Genomic DNA, 20,599 nt, shown 5'->3' on the forward strand with positions numbered 1-20,599 from the left:
TATAATAAATGTTCGTATATTAGCAGATTTTCCGTAGGCCTCCGGTGAAATGAAACATTGAGTTCTATATAACTTTAGCTATATAATCCTATTACTATGTCTGGATTTCGGCTGGCCATAGGAAATAAACATTCACTAGCGAATTCTGCCAATTATGCTTATCTTCCCCTCACATCACAATCATGGGGTACTGATGGATTACCATGGCACCCAAGGGCCAGCTGAAAGCCCCAATGGCTGTCAACTTCGTACTCCTGTGAAGCTCTGCCACAGGATCGGCCCCATTAATGTATGGTAAACACTATAAAGAGAAAAAACACATCTAAACACCTGAATTGCATTGTTTTTTTTGTCACTTTATCTCCCGAAAAAAAATGCAACAAAACGCAATCAAAACGTTGCATATACCAAAATTGATATAAATTAACCCCTTCATGACCCAGCCTATTTTGACCTTAATGACCTGGCCATTTTTTGCAATTCTGACCAATGTCCCTTTATGAGGTAATAACTCACGAACGCTTCAACGCATCCTAGCGATTCCGAGATTGTTTTTTCGTGACATATTGGGCTTCATGATAGTGGTATATTTAGGTCGATAATTTTTGCGTTTATTTGTGAAAAAAATGGAAATTTGGCGAAAATTTTGAAAATTTTGCAATTTTCAAATTTTGAATTTTTATTCTGTTAAACCAGAGAGTTATGTGACACAAAATAGTTAATAAATAACATTTCCCACATGTCTACTTTACATCAGCACAATTTTGGAAACAACATTTTTTTTCGTTAGGAAGTTATAAGGGTTAAAAGTTGACCAGCAATTTCTCATTTTTACAACAAAATTTACAAAACCATTTTTTTTTAGGGACCACCTCACATTTTAAGTCACTTTGAGGGGTCTATATGGCAGAAAATACCAAAAGTGTCACCATTCTAAAAACTGCACCCCTCAAGCTACTCAAAACTACATTCAAGAAGATTATTAACCCTTCAGGTGCTTCACAGGAACTAAAGCAACATGGAATGAAAAAATGGACATTTTAATTTTTCCAACCAAAATTTTATTTTAGCATCAGTTTTTTCATTTTCACATGGGTAACAGGATAAAATGTATCCTAAAATTTGTTGGGCAATTTCTCCTGAGTACACTGATACCTCATATGTGGTCATAAACCACTGTTTGGGCGCACGGCAGGGCTCAGAAGGCAAGGAGTGCCATTTTACTTTTTGAATGTAAAATATGCTTGAATGTTTAGCGGTTGCCATGTCTTGTTTTAAGAGTACCTGTGTGCCTAAACATTGGAGCTCCCCCACAAGTGAGCCCATTTTGGAAACTAGACCCTCCAAGGAACTTATCTAGATGAATAGTGAGCACTTTGAACCCCCAGGTGCTTCACAAATTGATCTGTAAAAAAAAAAAGTACTTTTTTTTTTTCACAAAAATTTTATTTGGCCTCAGTTTTTTCATTTTCACATGGGCAACAGGATAAAATGGATCCTAAAATTTGTTGGGCAATTTCTCCTGAGTACATCAATATCTCATATGTGGTCATAAACCACTGTTTGGGCGCACCGCAAGGCCCGGAAGGGAAGGAGCGCCATGTGACTTTTTGATTGGAAAATTAGCTCCAATCGTTAGCGAACACCATGTCGCATTTGGAGAGCCCCTGTGTGCCTAAACATTGGAGCTCCCCCACAAGTGACCCCATTTTGGAAACTAGACCCCCGAAGGAACTTATCTAGATGTGTGGTGAGCACTTTGAACCCCCAAGTGCTTCACAGAAGTTTATAACGCAGAGCAGTGAAAATAAAAAAATAATTTTTTTTCCTCAAAAATGATTTTTTAGCCCGCTATTTTTTATTTTCCCAAGGGTAACAGGATAAATTGGACCCCAAAAGTTGTTGTCCAGTTTGTCCTGAGTACACTGGTACCCCATATGTGGGGGAAAACCACTGTTTGAGCGCACGGCATGACTCAGAAGGGAAGGAGCGTCATTTGACTTTTTGAATGGAAAATTAGCTCCAATCGTTAGCGGACACCATGTTGTGTTTGCAGAGCCCCTGTGTGCGTAAACTTTGGAGCTCCCCCACAAATGACCCCATTTTGGAAACTAGACCCCCTAAGGAACTTATCTAGATGCATAGTGAGCACTTTGAACCCCCAGGTGCTACACAGAAGTTTATAACGCAGAGCCGTTAAAATAAAAATATTTTTTTCCCTCAAAAAATAAATTTTTAGCCTGCTATTTTTTATTTTCACAAAGGTAACAGGATAAATTGGACCCCAAAAGTTGTTGTCCAGCTTGTCCTGAGTACGCTGGTACCACATATGTGGGGGGACCACTGTTTGGGCACACGTTGGGGCTCAGAAGGGAAGTAGTGACGTTTTGAAATGCCGACTTGATGGAATGGTCTGTGGGCGTCATGTTATGTTTGCAGAGCCCCTGATGTACCTAAACAGTGGAAACCCCCCACAAATGACCCCATTTTGGAAACTAGATCACCCAAGAAACTAACATAGATGTGTGGTGAGCACTTTGAACCCCCAAGTGCTTCACAGAAGTTTATAACGCAGAGCCGTGAAAATAAAAAAATATTTTTTTTTCCTCAAAAAATTATTTTTAGTCCACTATTTTTTATTTTCACAAGGGTAACAGGATAAATTGGACCCCAAAAGTTGTTGTCCAGTGTGTCCTGAGTACGCTGGTACCCCATAAGTGGGGGGGGACCACTGTTTGGGCACACGTTGGGGCTCGGAAGGGAAGTAGTGACGCTTTGAAATGAAGACTTGATGGAATGGTCTGTGGGCGTCATGCTACATTTGCAGAGCCCCTGATGTACCTAAACAGTGGAAACCCCCCACAAGTGACCCCATTTTGGAAACTATATCACCTAAGGAACTAATCTAGATGTGAGGTCAGCACTTTGAACCCCCAAGTGCTTCACAGAAGTTTATAACGCAGAGCTGTGAAAATAAAAAAATATTTTTTTTTCCTCAAAAAGTGATTTTTAGCCCACTATTTTTTATTTTCACAAGGGTAACAGGATAAATTGGACCCCAAAAGTTGTTGTCCAGTTTGTCCTGAGTACGCTGGTACCCCATATATGGGGGGGACCACTGTTTGGGCACACGTTGGGGCTCGGAAGGGAAGTAGTGACGCTTTGAAATGCCGACTTGATGGAATGGTCTGTTGGCGTCATGTTACGTTTGCAGAGCCCCTGATGTACCTAAACAGTGGTAACCCCCCACAAGTGACCCCATTTTGGAAACTAGACCCCCCAAGGAACTTATCTAGATGTGTGGTGAGCACGTTGAACCCCCAAGTGCTTCACAGAAGTTTATAACGCAGAGCTGTGAAAATAAAAAAATATTTTTTTTTCCTCAAAAAGTGATTTTTAGCCCACTATTTTTTATTTTCACAAGGGTAACAGGATAAATTGGACCCCAAAAGTTGTTGTCCAGTTTGTCCTGAGTACGCTGGTACCCCATATATGGGGGGGACCACTGTTCGGGGACACGTTGGGGCTCGGAATGGAAGTAGTGACGTTTTGAAATGCCGACTTGATGGAATGGTCTGTGGGCGTCATGTTACGTTTGCAGAGCCCCTGATGTACCTAAACAGTGGAAACCCCCCACAAGTGACCCCATTTTGGAAACTAGACCCCCCAAGGAACTTATCTAGATGTGTGGTGAGCACGTTGAACCCCCAAGTGCTTCACAGAAGTTTATAACGCAGAACCGTGAAAATAAAAAATCTTTTTTTCCACAAAAATAATTATTTTAGCCCCCATTTTTTTATTTTCCCAAGGGTAACAGGAGAAATTAGACCCCCAAAGTTGTTGTGCAATTTTTCCTGAGTACCCTGATACCCCATAAGTGGGGGTACACCACTGTTTGGGCACACGTCGGGGCTCGAAATGGAGGGAGCACCGTTTGACTTTTTGAACGCAAAATTGGCTGGAATAAATGGTGGCTCCATGTCGCGTTTGGAGAGCCCCTGATGTGCCTAAACAGTGGAAACCCCTCAATTCTATCTCCAACTCTAACGCCAACACACCCCTAACCCTAATCCCAACCCTAATCATAACCCTAACCACAACCCTAATCCCAACACAGCCCTAACGAAATCCCAACTCTAACCCTAACCACAAGCCTAACCGTAATCCCAACCCGAACCCTAATCCCAATTCCAACCCTAACCCTAAATTCAACCCTAACCCTAAATTCAACCCTAACCCTTAGTCCAACCCTAACCCTTAGTCCAACCCTAACCCTTAGTCCAACCCTAACCCTTAGTCCAACCCTAACCCTTAGTCCAACCCTAACCCCTAGTCCAACCCTAACCCCTAGTCCAACCCTAACCCCTAGTCCAACCCTAACCCTTAGTCCAACCCTAACCCTAACCCTAGCCCTGGACCTAACCCTAATGGAAAAAAAAATAAAAATATTTTATTATTTGTCCCTACCTATGGGGGTGATAAGGGGGGCGGTGATTTACTTTTTATTTATTTTGATCACTATGAAAGTTTATCATAGTGATCAAAATAAATGAATGAATCTGCAGCGTTGCAGATTCGATTCGGCGCACTGCGCATGCGCCCGCCATCTTGCAAGATGGCGGTGCCCATGACGCTGGACGGCAGGACACCGGGACGGATAGCGGGAGATCGGAGGCACAAAGGAGGGTGAGGGGGTGATCGGAGGGTGAGAGGGGATGATCGGAGGGCTGGGAGGGCGGAGGGAAGGCGGGGGGGCAGATCATGACGGCGGCTGCCGATCGGTGCCGTCAGAAGGTGGCGGCAGCCGATCGGTGCCGTCAGTCGGTGTGGGGGGGGTCGGGTCTCGGTGTCCAGCCATGTCCGATGCTATTTCAGCATCGGCCATGGCTGGATTGTAATATTTCACCAATTTTCATTGGTGAAATATTACAATCGCTCTGATTGGCAGTTTCACTTTTAACAGCCAATCAGAGCGATCGTAGGCACGTGGGGGCTAAGCCACACCCCCAGGTGTTAACTCTGAAGGGTCCTTTGAGTGCGGGTCGGGTGACCTTTCAGTGACCCCGGTCACCCGACCCGCAGGGGGGCTATTTATAGCATGACGCCTACGTAGGCGTCATAGGTCGTTTGGGCACTGCTTTTCATGACGCCTACGTAGGCGTCATAGGTCGTGAAGGGGTTAAAATATCAGCTCACTAAGAAAAAAAAAATAAGCCTTCATTCCATCTCCAGCTCCAAATAGGAAAAATTAAAATGTTAAGGGTCTTGGAAATGGCAACACAAAGCAAACATTTTTTCTTTTTTTTACAAAATTCTGATGATTTCTTTTTACTGCAAAATGAACACCGTAAAAACCAACCCCACCAAAAAAAACAACAGTGGAATTAAATTTTTTAAAACATTTTATCCAACTTAGATTTTGTTTCCAGTTTTTCAGCACTGTGTATAACAAAATGGATCGTGTAATTCAAACCTACAGCTTGTTCTCCAAAAAAAAAAATGTCATAGGTCTATGTCAGTGGAAAAATAAAAAAAAGTTATGGCTCTTCAAAAGAGTGTGGAGAAAAAATGAAGGAGCAAAAACTAAAAATTCCCTGGTTAAGAGTCAGTCAAATTCCTGTTTTAGTTATGTAAAGTGGGGCAGCATGCTACAATATTCTGGCAACACCAGAGAAATGAGCTGGAGCATAAGATGGTATCCATGCAACGTGCAGAAGCACATTCATGCTGTGGTCATTTAACAGACAAAACCTAACATAGAAACAAAATGAGTATATACCCTGCAGTAAGTAAATAGTAATAGTACATGTAAATAACATAGGGTAATTAGTAAACTCTTTTTTTTAATCAAAAGAGAGTAAAAGCTATCCCACCGCAACAAGACATACCTCAATTGGGAAGGTCCTAACCTCTAATATTAAAATTTCATCTTGTGTCAGACAATAATCAGCCTCACCTAACTTTGTGTCTGATGACCTCAACCTTATCTTGTGTCCAGCGTCGGACTGGAACACCTTGGGCCCACCAGAGAAAATCATTCTTGGGGCCCACTATGTAGCTGCATAGAGTTAAATACCAGACCACCAATTGTGCGGTAAAACACACTAATATCCGGGTATAATATAAGGTTGTACATGTCTTAATTATGTAGCAGGAGTTGGGGTAGCCCCCTCATAGAATATAATGTAGACCCCTCATAGAATATAATGCAGCCATCTCATAGAATATAATGCAGCCATCTCATAGAATATAATACTGCCCCCCTCATAGGGTATAATGATAGGGTATAATGCACCCCCTCATAGGGTATAATGCACCCCCTCATAGGGTATAATACTGCCCCCCTCATAGGGTATAATACTGCCCCCCTCATAGGGAATAATGCACCCCCTCATAGGGTATAATGCACCCCCTCATAGGGTATAATACTGCCCCCCTCATAGGGTATAATACTGCCCCCCTCATAGGGTATAATACTGCCCCCCTCATAGGGAATAATGCACCCCGTCATAGGGAATATTGCTGCCCTCCTCATAGGGTATAATGCTGCCTCACCTTGAGTCAGACGACCTCAACCTCACCAAAACTTGGATCTGATGGCCTCAACCTCACCAAATTTTGGGTCTGATGGCCTCAATCTCAACTTGTGTCAGACAACCTTAACCTCTCCTGAACTTGGGTCTGACGACCTCAACCTCACCTTGTGTCACCCAGCATCAACCTCACCTAAACTTGGATCTGGCGACCTCAATCTTAAGGCCCCATCTCACATAACGACCGCCCCCCCCCCCCCCCCGCTGGATATTGCTGATCGTGCTCGAATGTCCTGGGCCATTTTTTGATCGTTGGCTTCCCGCTGGCCAGCATGCATCGCCGTGTTTGATGCCAACCAGCGACCTTGTTGGCGACGCAGAACTCAGGGATGCAGGCATGAGTCGTCAGAATAGCTGCTGTGTGACAAGGTCCCAACGACTGCCAAGGTCGTTATATGGATCGCCGGATCGTTGCTGCATCGCTGAAGAGGTCTGCAGCTTACTAGCGACCATGTAGCGACACACCAAAGATCCTTACCAAGTCATATCGTTGTCGGGATCGCTGGAGTGTTGCTATGTGAAACGGGACCCTTACCATTTGTTGACGACCTCAATCTTACAGTGTGTCTGACGACCTCAACCTGACCTTATATCTGACAACCTTAATCTTAGCGCCACGTCACACATAGCGATCTCGCTAGCGAGATCGCTGCTGAGTCACAAGTTTTATGACACAACAGCGATCTCACCAGCGAGATCGCTGTGTGTGACAGCGATCAGCAACCGGCCCCCCTGCCGGTATCACTGATCGCTGCAAGAAACCTCTGGACATTTCTTTCGTCGCTGATCTCCCGCTGACCAGCACGCATCGCTGTGTGTGACAGGCGGGAGACCAGCGATCAGCTGGTAACTAACGTACACATTGGGTATCCAAGGGAAGTGCGTCCCTTAGATACCCGATGTGTACGTTAGTTACCAGCGCGCTGATGCAGGGAGCTGGTAACTAATGTACACATCGGGTATCTAAGGGACCAGCGATCACATAGCGACTTACCAGCGATCCTGACACGTTGAAATCGTTGTCGGGATCGCTGGTAAGTCGCTATGTGTGTAAAAAAGACATCAGCAAACTGGAGCAAGATCAGAAAAGAGCAACCAGAATGGTGACCGGTCTGCAAACCCTGTCTTATGAGGAAAGGTTGCAGGATTTGGGAATGTTTAGTTTGCAAAAGAGAAGACTGAGAGGAGACTTAATAGCTGTCTACAAATATCTAAGGGGCTGTCACATTGCAGAAGGATCAACTTTATTCTCATTTGCACAAGGAAAGACTAGAAGCAATGGGATGAAACTGAATGGGAGGAGACACAGATTAGATATTAGAAAAAACTTTTTGACAGTTAGAGTGATCAATGAGTGGAACAAGCTGCCACAAGAAGTGGTGAGTTCTCCTTCAATGGAAGTCTTCAAACAGAGGCTGGACAGACATCTGACTGGGATGATTTAGCAAATCCTGCTTTGAGCAGGGGGTTGGACCAGATGGCTCAGGAGGTCCCTTCCAACTCTACCATTCTATTCTATTCTATTCTATTCTATTCTATGACTCCAGCTTTACCTTGTGTCTGAGACAAGGTGAAGTTTTTTAACGTTTTGGTTTTTTTTTCAATCAAACTTTGTGTTTACTAAGTACCCTGCGTTATTTACATGTACTAGTACTATTTATTTACTTACTGCAGGGTATTTATTCTTTTTGTTTCTATCTTAGGTTTTGACTATAATGGCAATTAAACTATAACAAAAACCTAATGAATAAGAAATAAAAGTGTATTTACATCTGCCGACTGTGGTCACTAAATGACCAACGATCGGCTCCATACAATCCCATCGGTGGTCGTTTGATGTCCGGTTTAGACAGGTTGGCCACAACCCTGTGAGCACAAAATGATTACGATCGTTCAGTGTACATAGAATTTCATCAGTAAAATAATTGTGATCTTAGTAAATGAGAAATAAACATGCAGATATTTACATAACATTTACAAGAAAAAAATATTGGATTGACAATAGATTCTACCTTTAGCAGCCAATAACACACTTTGTTTATTTGCATCATAACATGGATTGGAATTTACAGGCTGAGCCCAATCATTATATGTGGCTAGTGCCCCCAAATGTGTGTGACTTTGCCCTCTTGGTTAGAGTAATGTAATGAACAAGTCTCTGGCAGCAGAACATTGCTGATTCATAGTTCACTGCTGTCAGGACCTTGTAGTTTGCTGTGCAAACACTTGAGGGATCCACAGGTGTCTGGTGAGGTCTCCTTTGTGCTGTACCCTGGACTGTCTGAGCACTCCTCCTGCCTCCCCTCCCTAGGAGGCTGCAGACTGTACACACAGGAGGAGGAGAAGGAGGAGGAGGCATCCAAAGAGGCTCTTTTCCTGTTTCGTTTGAAACACAAGGCTGTGCCTTACCGGCTGGGCTGCCAAGTTCCCTCAATGCTGCTGTCTTTTTCTTAGCAGATCGTGAAAGTTCAAGCCACTCTGAAGATGCACTGACTTCTTCACTCTTCTACCTCCCTGCTTTCACCATGCAGATGCCTGGATAGACTGTCTTGTCTGCTGCATCCCTGGGACTAGGGGGAATCCAGGACTCTTCTGCATCCTTGGGGCTGGAGGGGATCTAGGACTTCTCTGCATCTCTGGGACTAGAAGGGACCCTGAAGTCTGCTGCATCCCTGGGACTAGAGAGAGGACCCAAGACTTGTCTCCATCTCTGGGACTAGATGGGACCTAGGATTCTGCTGCATCCCCAGAACTTTAAGTGGACCCAGGATTATTCTGTATCCCTGGGGTTAGAGAGGACCAAGGACTCCTTTTCATACTTGGGCTAGAGGGTAACCAGTATTTTGCAGGGGGTAACCAGTACTTTGCTGCATCTCTGGGACCAAAGTGGACCCAGGACTATTCTGTATGCCTGGGGTTAGAGAGGACCAAGGACTCCTTTTCATACCTGTACAAGAGAAGAACCAGGTTTCTACTGCATCCCTAGGACTGGAGGGGACCCAGGTCTCTGCTGCATCCTTGTGATTAAAGGGGACCTCGGGAATATTGTCTGCTTGTCTACTGCATCTTTGGAACCAGTCTCCAGAGAGAAACTAGGACTGTGGTCGCTGTCGTACTGTGAAGACCCCCTATAAGTTGTGTGCCTTAATCACAGGAACACTAGGATGCATCACTGGAATTAAAGAGGACCCTAGAAGTTGCTGCATGGTTGTAGATCTGAGTTTTTATTACAAGGAGCATCTATTCTGCACTGGATTTTTCAGACTTTATGTTGCTCTGGATTTGGAAGTCAGGCGTTGGATTTATGCCCCTCTGATGATCACTGCCTCTTTTTATTAAGCAGGGTACCTCAACAATATGTGCCAGGAATGCAAACAAAGGGCGATTTCCTAACAGTCACAATAGTGCACTGGTGACCCACTGTGCCAGCTTGTGCTGTGGATGTCTCACTTCTTATCAATATCCATATAACCTTCATTTACACTACAGCTGATCTTCATTTGCTTCTCATGCTAGGTGGTAGAATCTGAAGGTGGAAGACTCAGGTTTTTTGGATTTATCTGGACTCCTGAAAATTCTTTTCATAGTAACTAGTATTCCTCAGCTTGTGTGATGCCCTTTCATTTGAGGACAGTACAGCCCACTAAGCTGTGTAGGCTGGGTACAAGTGATGGGCAAATACCCAGAGATGCATCAATATCTGTGTTCACCTCACTGCAAGAAGTCAATGTTCATTCTATGGTGCAAATTATCCACCAGCTTTCTAATCTCTCTCGCCATGCTGAGGACATCTTTACCAACATCCAGGGTCAAGCAATTACCCTGGGTCAGCGCAGTGCCCGCCTGCAGCGCCGCTTGGCATCCCTTCACCAGACTGTTTCCAACCTGGACCACAGGAAGGTGCCAGTCCGTAAGTAAACCTCCTCTTTGTCCTTTTCATCTCCTCAGCTCAGGTTACTTAGGTGCAATGTTTGTATTTCTTTCTGTATGGGATGAATCATTGGCAATAGTGCATTGTTACATAATGTAGCTATAATATTGGCACATCTATTGTTATTAGTCTCATTATTGCTCATATAATTATCATTCTTATTAAATTTGCAAGCACAATTCTCATATTAGAAGACTTATTCTTGCTCAGCCCATCCCTGCCAATACTGTCAATCATATTATTATGTCCTTGTCCAGTGGATACACACCCATCTGCAAGCACACCCAGTTATAGACTATTTTTAATTATTGCTTACCTAACTACCTATATAAGGTTTATATCTTTGTCACCTGTTAATAAAAGCGTTCACCTAGATTACAGCATGTGACACATATATGTCTCCATCTCTATGTAGACATGGCCATAAAAAGTCCAGTCCCTTGATGATTCATATAGTTGAGCTGGCCTAAGATAAACCTGTCAGGTCAAAACACCAAGCGCTGTGAGGGGTTCTTAAGTCAAGATTAGAGCTGAGCGAATTTTTCAAAATTCGGTTCTGATTATGATCGGCGGCGAATATTGTTTTTGCAATATCCACCGAACACAGTCGAATGTCATTGGAGTCAATGGGAGTAAAAATAAACAAATATGTTTGGAACTAATCATCAAACGTAAATTCGGCACGAATAGGGTACCAATATGGCACGAATATGGCAAATTCAGATTCGGCGACTGATTCCGAACATATTCACTCAATTCTATTTAAGAACCACAGACTATTCTGTCATCTAAGATTAGAGGGATATAAGTGACACCTGTCGAAAAATATTTGTGTTTAAAGTGTAAAGTCGTCGGTGGCAATATGGATGGGTGGGTTATGTATAGGTTTAGTACCAGAGTCAGGGAACATGAAGCTATATCTTGCTACAAGGTAAGCTGTAACTTTAAACTATACCTTGGCTAATCTGTAATTTTAAGCTTTACCTTGGCTATTTGGTAAGTTGTAACTTTAAGCTTTACCTTGGCTACTAGGTAAGCTGTAACTTTAAGCTATACCTTGGCTACTAGGTAAGCTGTAACTTTAAGCTATACCTTAACTACTAGGTAACCTGTAACTTTAAGCTATAGCTTGTCTACTAGGTAATCTGTAAATTTAAGCTATATCTTGGCTACAAGGTAAACTGTAACTTTAAGCTATATGTTGGCTACTAGGTAAGCTGTAACTTTAAGCTATATCATGGTTTTTCTCTGAACATCTTGTCCTAATTTTTGCAATATTTCATTTCACCAACTAGATTTGATCTGGCACGTGGTATTATTATTGTTTTTGGCATTGCTTTGGGAATAGTACAAATGTTACAAACCTTATGTAATCACTCAACATTGTAATTGATGTCAAGGTCGGCCATCAGTTTTGAATACAATACATGTACTTGTCTTTTTGAATACACATTTGATGAGTTGATGTCGTTAGATTAGAAAAATGCTAACATGGCACTACCCTAATACAAAGTTTTTGTTTGTGGACACTGCCTGTAAATTCTATAGTTTGCTGTGAATTTGTATCTGTTTTTCTGACTCTCGGATTTCTTTTGACCACGATTATTGGGTTCAATAATGATAATAAAACTGTGTATAAGGGATTGCTGTTCATGCATTTGTTTTTAATTAATTATAATGTCTTTAAAGTTCTGCAGAATATGTTGGTGCTATATAAGCAAGCATAATATAGAAATTATAAATATTCTTATAGGTTATCTAAAGGTGAAGTTACACTGTGCTGCCGTGTTGTGACATTTTCACCCTGGGATCGGGTGAAGTCCCCCGGAAATCTGCAAATCATTATCTTTTGAAAAATACACAAATTAACATGTTTAAAAGGAAAACTAAATGAACTTGCCAGCGTAATGATGGAAACTCAGCTGCATGCCAGTAATAGCTGAAATAGCAGGATCATGTTTTGGTAGCCTGTTTCCCTAATATTATGTTCTCAGATACATTTTTGACATAGCTAAGTAATATAAGGCACATACTTTTAAGTAGGGTTATACACTTGACTATAGGGCATATGCATTCATATTTTCACTATGGAAAATTTGTAAAAATTGCTAAGAAATCCAAAACATATACCAAGGAATTGCATAGTTTTGTCTCATATTACTGGTAAATATCCCTATTTTAAAAGGTGTTTTTTTTATTAAGTAGTCCCCAAATGATCAGGTACTAGTGAAAAAACAAATACAGATAGTATTTACCCTTACCAGGTCCAGCCCTTGCTTCATTCTGCTGCTCATGTTTTTTTTGTTTTTTTTCTGCAGTGGAGTCGTCTCGTTGACATTGCACATCACCTCTCCAGTCAACCACTGAGCGCAGCGGATCTACCGATATAGCTGCCCCAAGCTCAATGACTGGCTGCAGTGGTGATGTGACATTATTATTGCAGCCAAAGTACAGAGAGATGTGTAGCTTTGTGAATTTTTTTCCCCAATGTGAAGCTTACTGTTTGCCACATGGTTTTTTTTTTGCCATCCTCTGGATCAACATGTTTTGGCAAGTTAGGATAGGATATGGGTTGAACTAGGTGGACTTAAAGTCTTCCTTCAACCTTAATAACTATGTTACTATGTTACTATCTAGCCGGAGTTGCAGTCACATGGTCTGCTATGTGAACCAGCTAGCCGGAGTTGCAGTCACGTGGTCTGCTTTGTGAACCAGCTAGCCGGAGTTGCAGCCACGTGGTCTGCTTTGTGAACCAGCTAGCCGGAGTTGCAGTCACGTGGTCTGCTTTGTGAACCAGCTAGCCGGAGTTGCAGTCACTTTTTTCTGCATTGTGAACCAGCTAGGTGGAGTTGCAGTCACGTGGTCTGCTTTGTGAACCAGCTAGCCGGAGTTGCAGTCACGTGGTCTGCTTTGTGAACCAGCTAGCCGGAGTTGCAGTCACTTTTTTCTGAATTGTGAACCAGCTAGGTGGAGTTGCAGTCACGTGGTCTGCTTTGTGAACCAGCTAGCCGGAGTTGCAGTCACTTGGTCTGCATTGTGAACCAGCTAGCCGGAGTTGCAGCCACGTGGTCTGCTTTGTGAACCAGCTAGCCACAGTTGCAGTCACGCGGTCTGCTTTGTGAATCAGCTAGCCGGAGTTGCAGTCACGTGGTCTGCTTTGTGAACCAGCTGGCCGGAGTTGCAGTCACGTGGTCTGCTTTGTGAATCAGCTAGCCGGAGTTGCAGTCACGTGGTCTGCTTTGTGAACCAGCTATCTGGAATTGCAGTCACTTGGTCTGCATTGTGAACCAGCTAGTTGGAGTTGCAGTCACGTGGTCTGCTTTGTGAACCAGCTAGCCGGAGTTGCAGCCACGTGGTCTGCTTTGTGAACCAGCTAGTTGGAGTTGCAGTCACGTGGTCTGCTTTGTGAACCAGCTAGCCAGAGTTGCAGTCATGTGGTCTGCTTTGTGAGCCAGCTAGCCGGAGTTGCAGCCATGTGGTCTGCTTTGTGAACCAGCTAGCCGGAGTTGCAGTCACATGGTCTGTTTTGTGAACCAGGTAGCCACAGTTGCAGTCACGAGGTCTGCTTTGTGAACCAGCTAGCCGGAGTTGCAGTCACGTGGTCTGCTTTGTGAACCAGCTAGCCGGAGTTGCAGTCACGTGGTCTGCTTTGTGAACCAGCTAGCCACAGTTGCAGTCACATGGTCTGCATTGTGAACCAGCTAGTCGGAGTTGCAGTCACTTGGTCTGCTTTGTGAATTAGTTAGTCTGAGTTGCAGTCACATGGTCTGCTTTGTGAATGAGCTAGCCGGAGTTGCAGTCACGTGGTCTGCTTTGTGAACCAGCTAGCCGGAGTTGCAGTCATGTGGTCTGCTTTGTGAATCAGCTAGCTGGAGTTGCAGTCATGTGGTCTGCTTTCTGAACCAGCTCACCGGAGTTGCAGTCACGTGGTCTGCTTTGTGAACCAGCTAGCCGGAGTTGCAGCCACGTGGTCTGCTTTGTGAACCAGCTAGTTGGAGTTGCAGTCACGTGGTCTGCTTTGTGAACCAGCTAGCCAGAGTTGCAGTCATGTGGTCTGCTTTGTGAGCCAGCTAGCCGGAGTTGCAGCCATGTGGTCTGCTTTGTGAACCAGCTAGCCGGAGTTGCAGTCACGTGGTCTGCTTTGTGAACCAGCTAGCCGGAGTTGCAGTCACATGGTCTGTTTTGTGAACCAGGTAGCCACAGTTGCAGTCACGAGGTCTGCTTTGTGAACCAGCTATCCGGAGTTGCAGTCACGTGGTCTGCTTTGTGAACCAGCTAGCCGGAGTTGCAGTCACGTGGTCTGCTTTGTGAACCAGCTAGCCACAGTTGCAGTCACGTGGTCTGCATTGTGAACCAGCTAGTCGGAGTTGCAGTCACTTGGTCTGCTTTGTGAATTAGTTAGTCTGAGTTGCAGTCACATGGTCTGCTTTGTGAATGAGCTAGCCGGAGTTGCAGTCACGTGGTCTGCTTTGTGAACCAGCTAGCCGGAGTTGCAGTCATGTGGTCTGCTTTGTGAATCAGCTAGCTGGAGTTGCAGTCATGTGGTCTGCTTTCTGAACCAGCTCACCGGAGTTGCAGTCACTTGGTCTGCTTTGTGAACCAGCTAGCCGGAGTTGCAGTCACTTGGTCTGCATTGTGAACCAGCTAGTTGGAGATGCAGTCACGTGGTATGCTTTGCGAATCAGATAGTCTGAGTTGCAGTCACGTGGTCTGCTTTGTGAACCAGCTAGTTGGAGTTGCAGTCATGTGGTCTGCTTTGTGAATCAGCTAGCCGGAGTTCCAGTCATGTATTGCAGAAGAGGACCAGAGTAGCGCAGGAAATGGGAGAAGGCTGCAATAGGTAAGTACTGTATTGTAATGTATGCCTTATACATGAATTATCTATGGCTAAAGGAGAAGATAGTTAAAAAAAACCCACAGTGCTACTGTAAGAGAACGAGACTTGCAATACCCAACACAGCCACTGCAATATCTAAGGCTTGCTGGTAAACACAGCACTGTAAGTAATGAAGGGATGCCAAGAATTGGATTTCAACCAAACGTTTGACTCAAGGGCCTGTCAGCTTCCTGCTGGGCTTCCTGCTGTGGAGACGAGCGACGCGTGGACGCGGGCGGGAGGACGTCAGGATCGCCTCGTCTGACAGGTAAGTAGCGACCCCCGACCCCTGCAATGTCGCTGGTGAGATCTGCCTGTGTGGCTGCTCACTAGCGACCACTTAGCGATGCACCAGCGATCCTGACCGCGTCATATCGCTGGTCGGGATCGCTGGTGCATCACTAAGTGTGACAGTACCTTTAGGCTAAGTGCACACGTTGCAGAAATTTTCTGCTCAAAAACCTGAATCCCTTCCCAGAAACCGCACCTATTTTTCCGCTTGCGTTTTTTGCGCAGTTTTGATGCGGTTTTGATGCGGTTTTTTTCCGCAGCGGTTTAAAACCGCATGGAAGAGGCCTAAAACGGGGAAAATCCGCAAAATTAATGAGCATGCTGCGTTTTTTACGCGGTAAAAAACGCATCAATGTGCACAAAAAGTGCAAAATGCATAAAAATGATTGTGCAGCTTATTTTTAGCGGTTTTATAGCGAAAACCGCGGTAAAAACCGCTAAAAAAACGCTGTGTGTGAACACAGCCTTATTGTTTTGGAGATTTCTAAATTCCTTTTTTTCACCTGAGATATTGATCAGCTGCAGCAGTGCATAGAGTATTCTGATCACTAGGCCCTCTCCAACACCCTGTTATCAGTTCTGGTACATCTGCCACCATTAATGAAGTATTCTTACTAAAAGTGGACTGATAGAACAACTCCTTACATGTATGATCTTTTCTGTAAATGATTATCAGATTATTAAAATGTGCAAGAATGTAGAAAATTGTAGCCTAACATTGAGGATTGGGATCTTACCAGTCACAACATGGTAACCATGCGGTAAGGTATAGCTTACTGCATGATATCCGCTATAAATAATCAAGAATTTGCCCTAAAGTGATCACATCATTATATCTGAACTAGAAGTTGTGATATATTGGAACCCATAATTGTATATACGTGTGTATTTCTTTGGTAGATGTCCTTAACTTGATCTCAGCTTCCCATCCCATGCCAACGCCATAAGGGACAATCCCGTGTGTCCCTTTAACTTGTAAATGTTCAAAGTCGATAAGGCTGAATCCGACTGGTGAATTGTCATTGAGCTTAACATAAAGCAAGGTGCGGTCACGTGTGGAAAGCAGCTGACACCACAATTCAGCCAAGCTCTCCTAGCATTAGATGGGAGCCCCTGGCAGAAGGCTTATCCAGCATACCTTGACCACAGGACCCCTGTTATAGAAAGTCTAGGATTTCTATGAATGTATTTTCACAGGTGCAGGAAATTATCCCAGCTCCATAAAGATTGGGATTTGGAGTCCTTTACCCTCATAACGCATGAAGAATGTAGCAATGAAAGAACGGCAGATAAATATCCTCAGCATGTGTATTAGAAAAATAAACTCTAACCATAGAATATGCATGTTTTGTATTATCCCCACCAGGATGTGCCTGGCTGGGCTTGGAGGACAGTCTTCTCGGTCTAGAAGAATATGGTCTACATCTATTAATCATGCACAAATTAATTATAGTTTTTTGAAAAGACTTCAATCTTAGAAGTTAAAGGCTATTAACCACTTCAAACAGAAGTAACAGAACTAACAGCCAAATTAACTTCTAAATGGCCCTGTATTGCAAAGTCAATGTAGTGTGGAGTTTTGTGGGCTGGGAAAGAGCGGTTTTAAATTACCGCTCACCGGCCAACAAGAATATTCCAGCAGAGATTCACATATCTCTGTAAAATCACAAGGAATATGTTTCCATCATCATTTGCTCTCTGACATATTCTATAAAGCTGTGCAGATGGTGTATTCACCCCAAATGGACCCATCTCCAGTGGGGCTTCCAGTGCTGTGTAAGTTCCCTGTGATGGGCTTATATTCTATGCCCAGATTTATACCGCAACTCATCTACTAATATGATTTTGGAGTGTTGTATTTTATTAAGTTTTGATTTGAACATTGGATTGTGAGAGTTTAAATGTCTTTGTGATAACATTATGGAATGTATGGCATCTGCTTATGGTATAGCTACGCAACAAGATGTCCCTTACCTGCACAGGTGCCCAGCATTCTTCTGGCTGATACAATGGATCCCATGCATTGCACCATTCTGCCCGTGAGATCCATTAATGCATGCATTGCTCCCTGTCCTAGAGGGCCAGTTTGAGCAAACTGGCTTGGACTTCAACCGATGCCATAATGTCTCCGGCTTTAAAGGAATCATTCCCACAGTGCATTGTGCCCCAGCAGTTATGGCTGTTAGGTTCCTGAAACCTGAAAAGGTGTATAGTTCCTGTCCCCTTTAGTATTGATTCTTCTACATCCCTGACCCCTGCCTGCTGCAGACTGTGTTTTGGGTCCGTTCGTTGGTCTTGTTGGAGTTTACATCCGAATATGGGATTCGAGCTCATGTGCCGATGGTGCCATAGAAAATAATGGTGCCGACAGAGTGAACGTGTGCTCTGTCGTGCATAATTTTTGGCATGTACTCCTACTGGGGCAGGTACTCAGATGTAGCAGGTTTATATGCCCAAAAATGATGCACGACACAGTACACGTTCACTCTCTCAGCACCATTATAGTCTATGGCCCCTTCAGCGCATACGCCTGAAACCTGTTATGTGGAGGGTTTCGATGTATGCCCCTACGAAGCCAATTAAAGTTTGTCCCAATGCAGTGTGAAAGCACCCTAACGCTTCTGACCGAGTCTGTCTACTTTAACTGCGATTCCCAACAGATGTCTACCGTTATTTGGTGCCCTACTACACATGCCTTTTTCTAATGGAGTCTACTATTAGGGTAGTCTTTAAAAAGCAAAAAATGGATCTTTTTCAAATGGGAGAACAATGGATGACTAATTAAAAGGCCAGTTTTGTATAGACTTCAGTTGTTCATTACCCGGACAATAAAATTGTGTCTGCACAACTTTTTTGTCAGCAAAGTTCTACTGGATGCGTTCTATTGGATTATTACTGGACATGTGAACCTACCCTAAATGTCTTACTGTAGATATGATCTAAGAAAATATCAGTGAGCATAGATTTATCAATTGTCTACAGTGAGAGAGCTCCATCTCTGTAAGGTGGCCATATATCTCCAATAGCTATGGGGTAAATGGTGGTTCAGCCAACAGCTCTTTCTCCCAACCCTAATCCCGCATATACACGCATGTTCAGTTTAGCCGAGCATACATGTCTTTTGCATGGGTAAAGGCGAGTAAGCTGTTTCCAGACATTCTTTGTAGCACCTTATCTACCTTGATAAAGAAGGATCAGGCATGTGAAATCCTGGCAAACAACTGATCATAGTCTAATGTTTATGGTCCAAATGGAAACTTATTAACATTATGGGATAATTTCTCTGTGTCATAGTGATCCTTTCTGTGGCTACATCACCCATCTATTACGTATTTTTCTTGTGTTTTCCAATTGTCCCATAAAAAAGACAAAGAACCATTTTACTCATGGGTGAACCTGATTTTGACATGTTTTTACAGAAGACACAATTTGCAGTTGTGACAAAAAATGTAGGACTTGTTAAAATATTGCAAATTCTAGTGAATATGTCAGTCTCTTCTGTATTGCTGTATAATGAGGAGCTTCAGTTGTTGTAGGTGCATTGATTTATTGGAGCAGCTGAAACATCCATCCCGGCAAATGTTTACCCATGGTCACCTCTGTCCCTTTGGAACAATCACCCAATAATTGGTCTCTTTGTTGTTTTTGTCAGCTCTCTACAGTCTGGACCTTGTAACATCTGTGACCTCAACAGTCACTTCCATCCTTCTACAGGGCTATTGAACCATGATGACTTAACCTGGTTTCTTGTGGAAATTAAGAAAAAAGAAACATTTCACATGTTGGTTCTGTCTAGATTTACACACAAGTCTGTAACAGCAAAGCACCAAATGTGTTTTTTATTTGTTATTTAGACTAGCTTTTGTATTACAACATTATAACATCTCCATATCTATCTATCTATCTATCTATCTATCGACCATGATTAAGAACATTTGTTCGAAATGTGTCAAATTAATGGTGGCCTAAGCTGGATTTTAATTTGTGGACAATAAACTCATAAATATTATATCTTCAGAAGAGTGCTGGACATCTTTGTCTTGTGCTACATGCTATTTGGAATACCACGTCTTGTCCGTACACTTACGCTAAGGGTGAGCTGTTTTTTTTCCCTGATCAAGTTTTTTCATAATAATTGATAGAAATATCCTTAAGTCCAGCATGAAAACTTCTTGTCCACCGAACTAGCCATTGGGAGTCTCATCTCCATTGCACATACCCACCCTCCGTATGTAATGCATTTGTAACAGCACATTATATGGAGCGCTCTACCAAATTTTTCACGTAATTTTCTGGCTATTTGAAATAAAGATGAGCTGCAGGTGAGAATCATGCTTGACAACATAGAAAGTAAAGCGATCTATGTTATAACGCCTACAAACACTTTAATTATTGAAAAATACAAATGTCTTTAGATTTTAGATGTCTGTGACAGTCTAAACTGTCTGGTCCATCTGCTGGATCCTTCCGGTAGCTCTCCAGAAAAGCATTCTGATAGGTCTGGAGACTTGGCTCCATGAGAAGATATGAAATGTATGCAATATTTTTCTATCAGCCTTCTGCTTTTATAATGTATAGTTCCAAGGGTGTATTGGATTTTACACGTTCCTTATTAAATTCAATACAAAACTGTAACAAGAACTAAAAACCTTGTGCCCTGTTGTGGAGCTTGGTTGTTGACATGAGGAGTGCTTGGAAGCGATGGTTGCCTGCAGCAGATGTCTTTTCCTGTACTAAGAAAGGGAATGAAATCTCCAGGTGCTAACAGCTGCTCCGTGACCTTGGAGCGTGCAGGAGTGCTAGGGTCCCATGCCGTCCATGTGTGATTGGGGATATGAGAATGTGTCAGTTTACCACTTTATTCTACCGCTACAAGCTGCTTAGTGGCATCCGCTCCACATCATTGGT

General features: G+C 43.3%; 1 protein-coding gene across 2 annotated transcripts in view; it reads left to right on the forward strand.

Moving 5' to 3' along the window:
* Window positions 1–8,986: 8,986 nt before the first annotated feature.
* The window catches only part of NHSL1 (NHS like 1), a 256,566-nt gene continuing 244,953 nt past the window's right edge, over window positions 8,987–20,599 (forward strand). For both annotated transcript variants that reach the window (XM_073575721.1, XM_073575723.1), the window contains exon 1: window positions 8,987–10,503. In XM_073575721.1, coding sequence (XP_073431822.1) covers window positions 10,206–10,503 — 298 coding nt within the window. In that variant the 5' untranslated portion in view covers window positions 8,987–10,205. The remainder of the gene's footprint in view (window positions 10,504–20,599) is intronic.

This window comes from Dendrobates tinctorius, unplaced genomic scaffold (assembly GCF_039654945.1).
Source record: "Dendrobates tinctorius isolate UK_male_01 unplaced genomic scaffold, ASM3965494v1 ptg000046l, whole genome shotgun sequence".
NCBI lineage: Eukaryota > Metazoa > Chordata > Amphibia > Anura > Dendrobatidae > Dendrobates > Dendrobates tinctorius.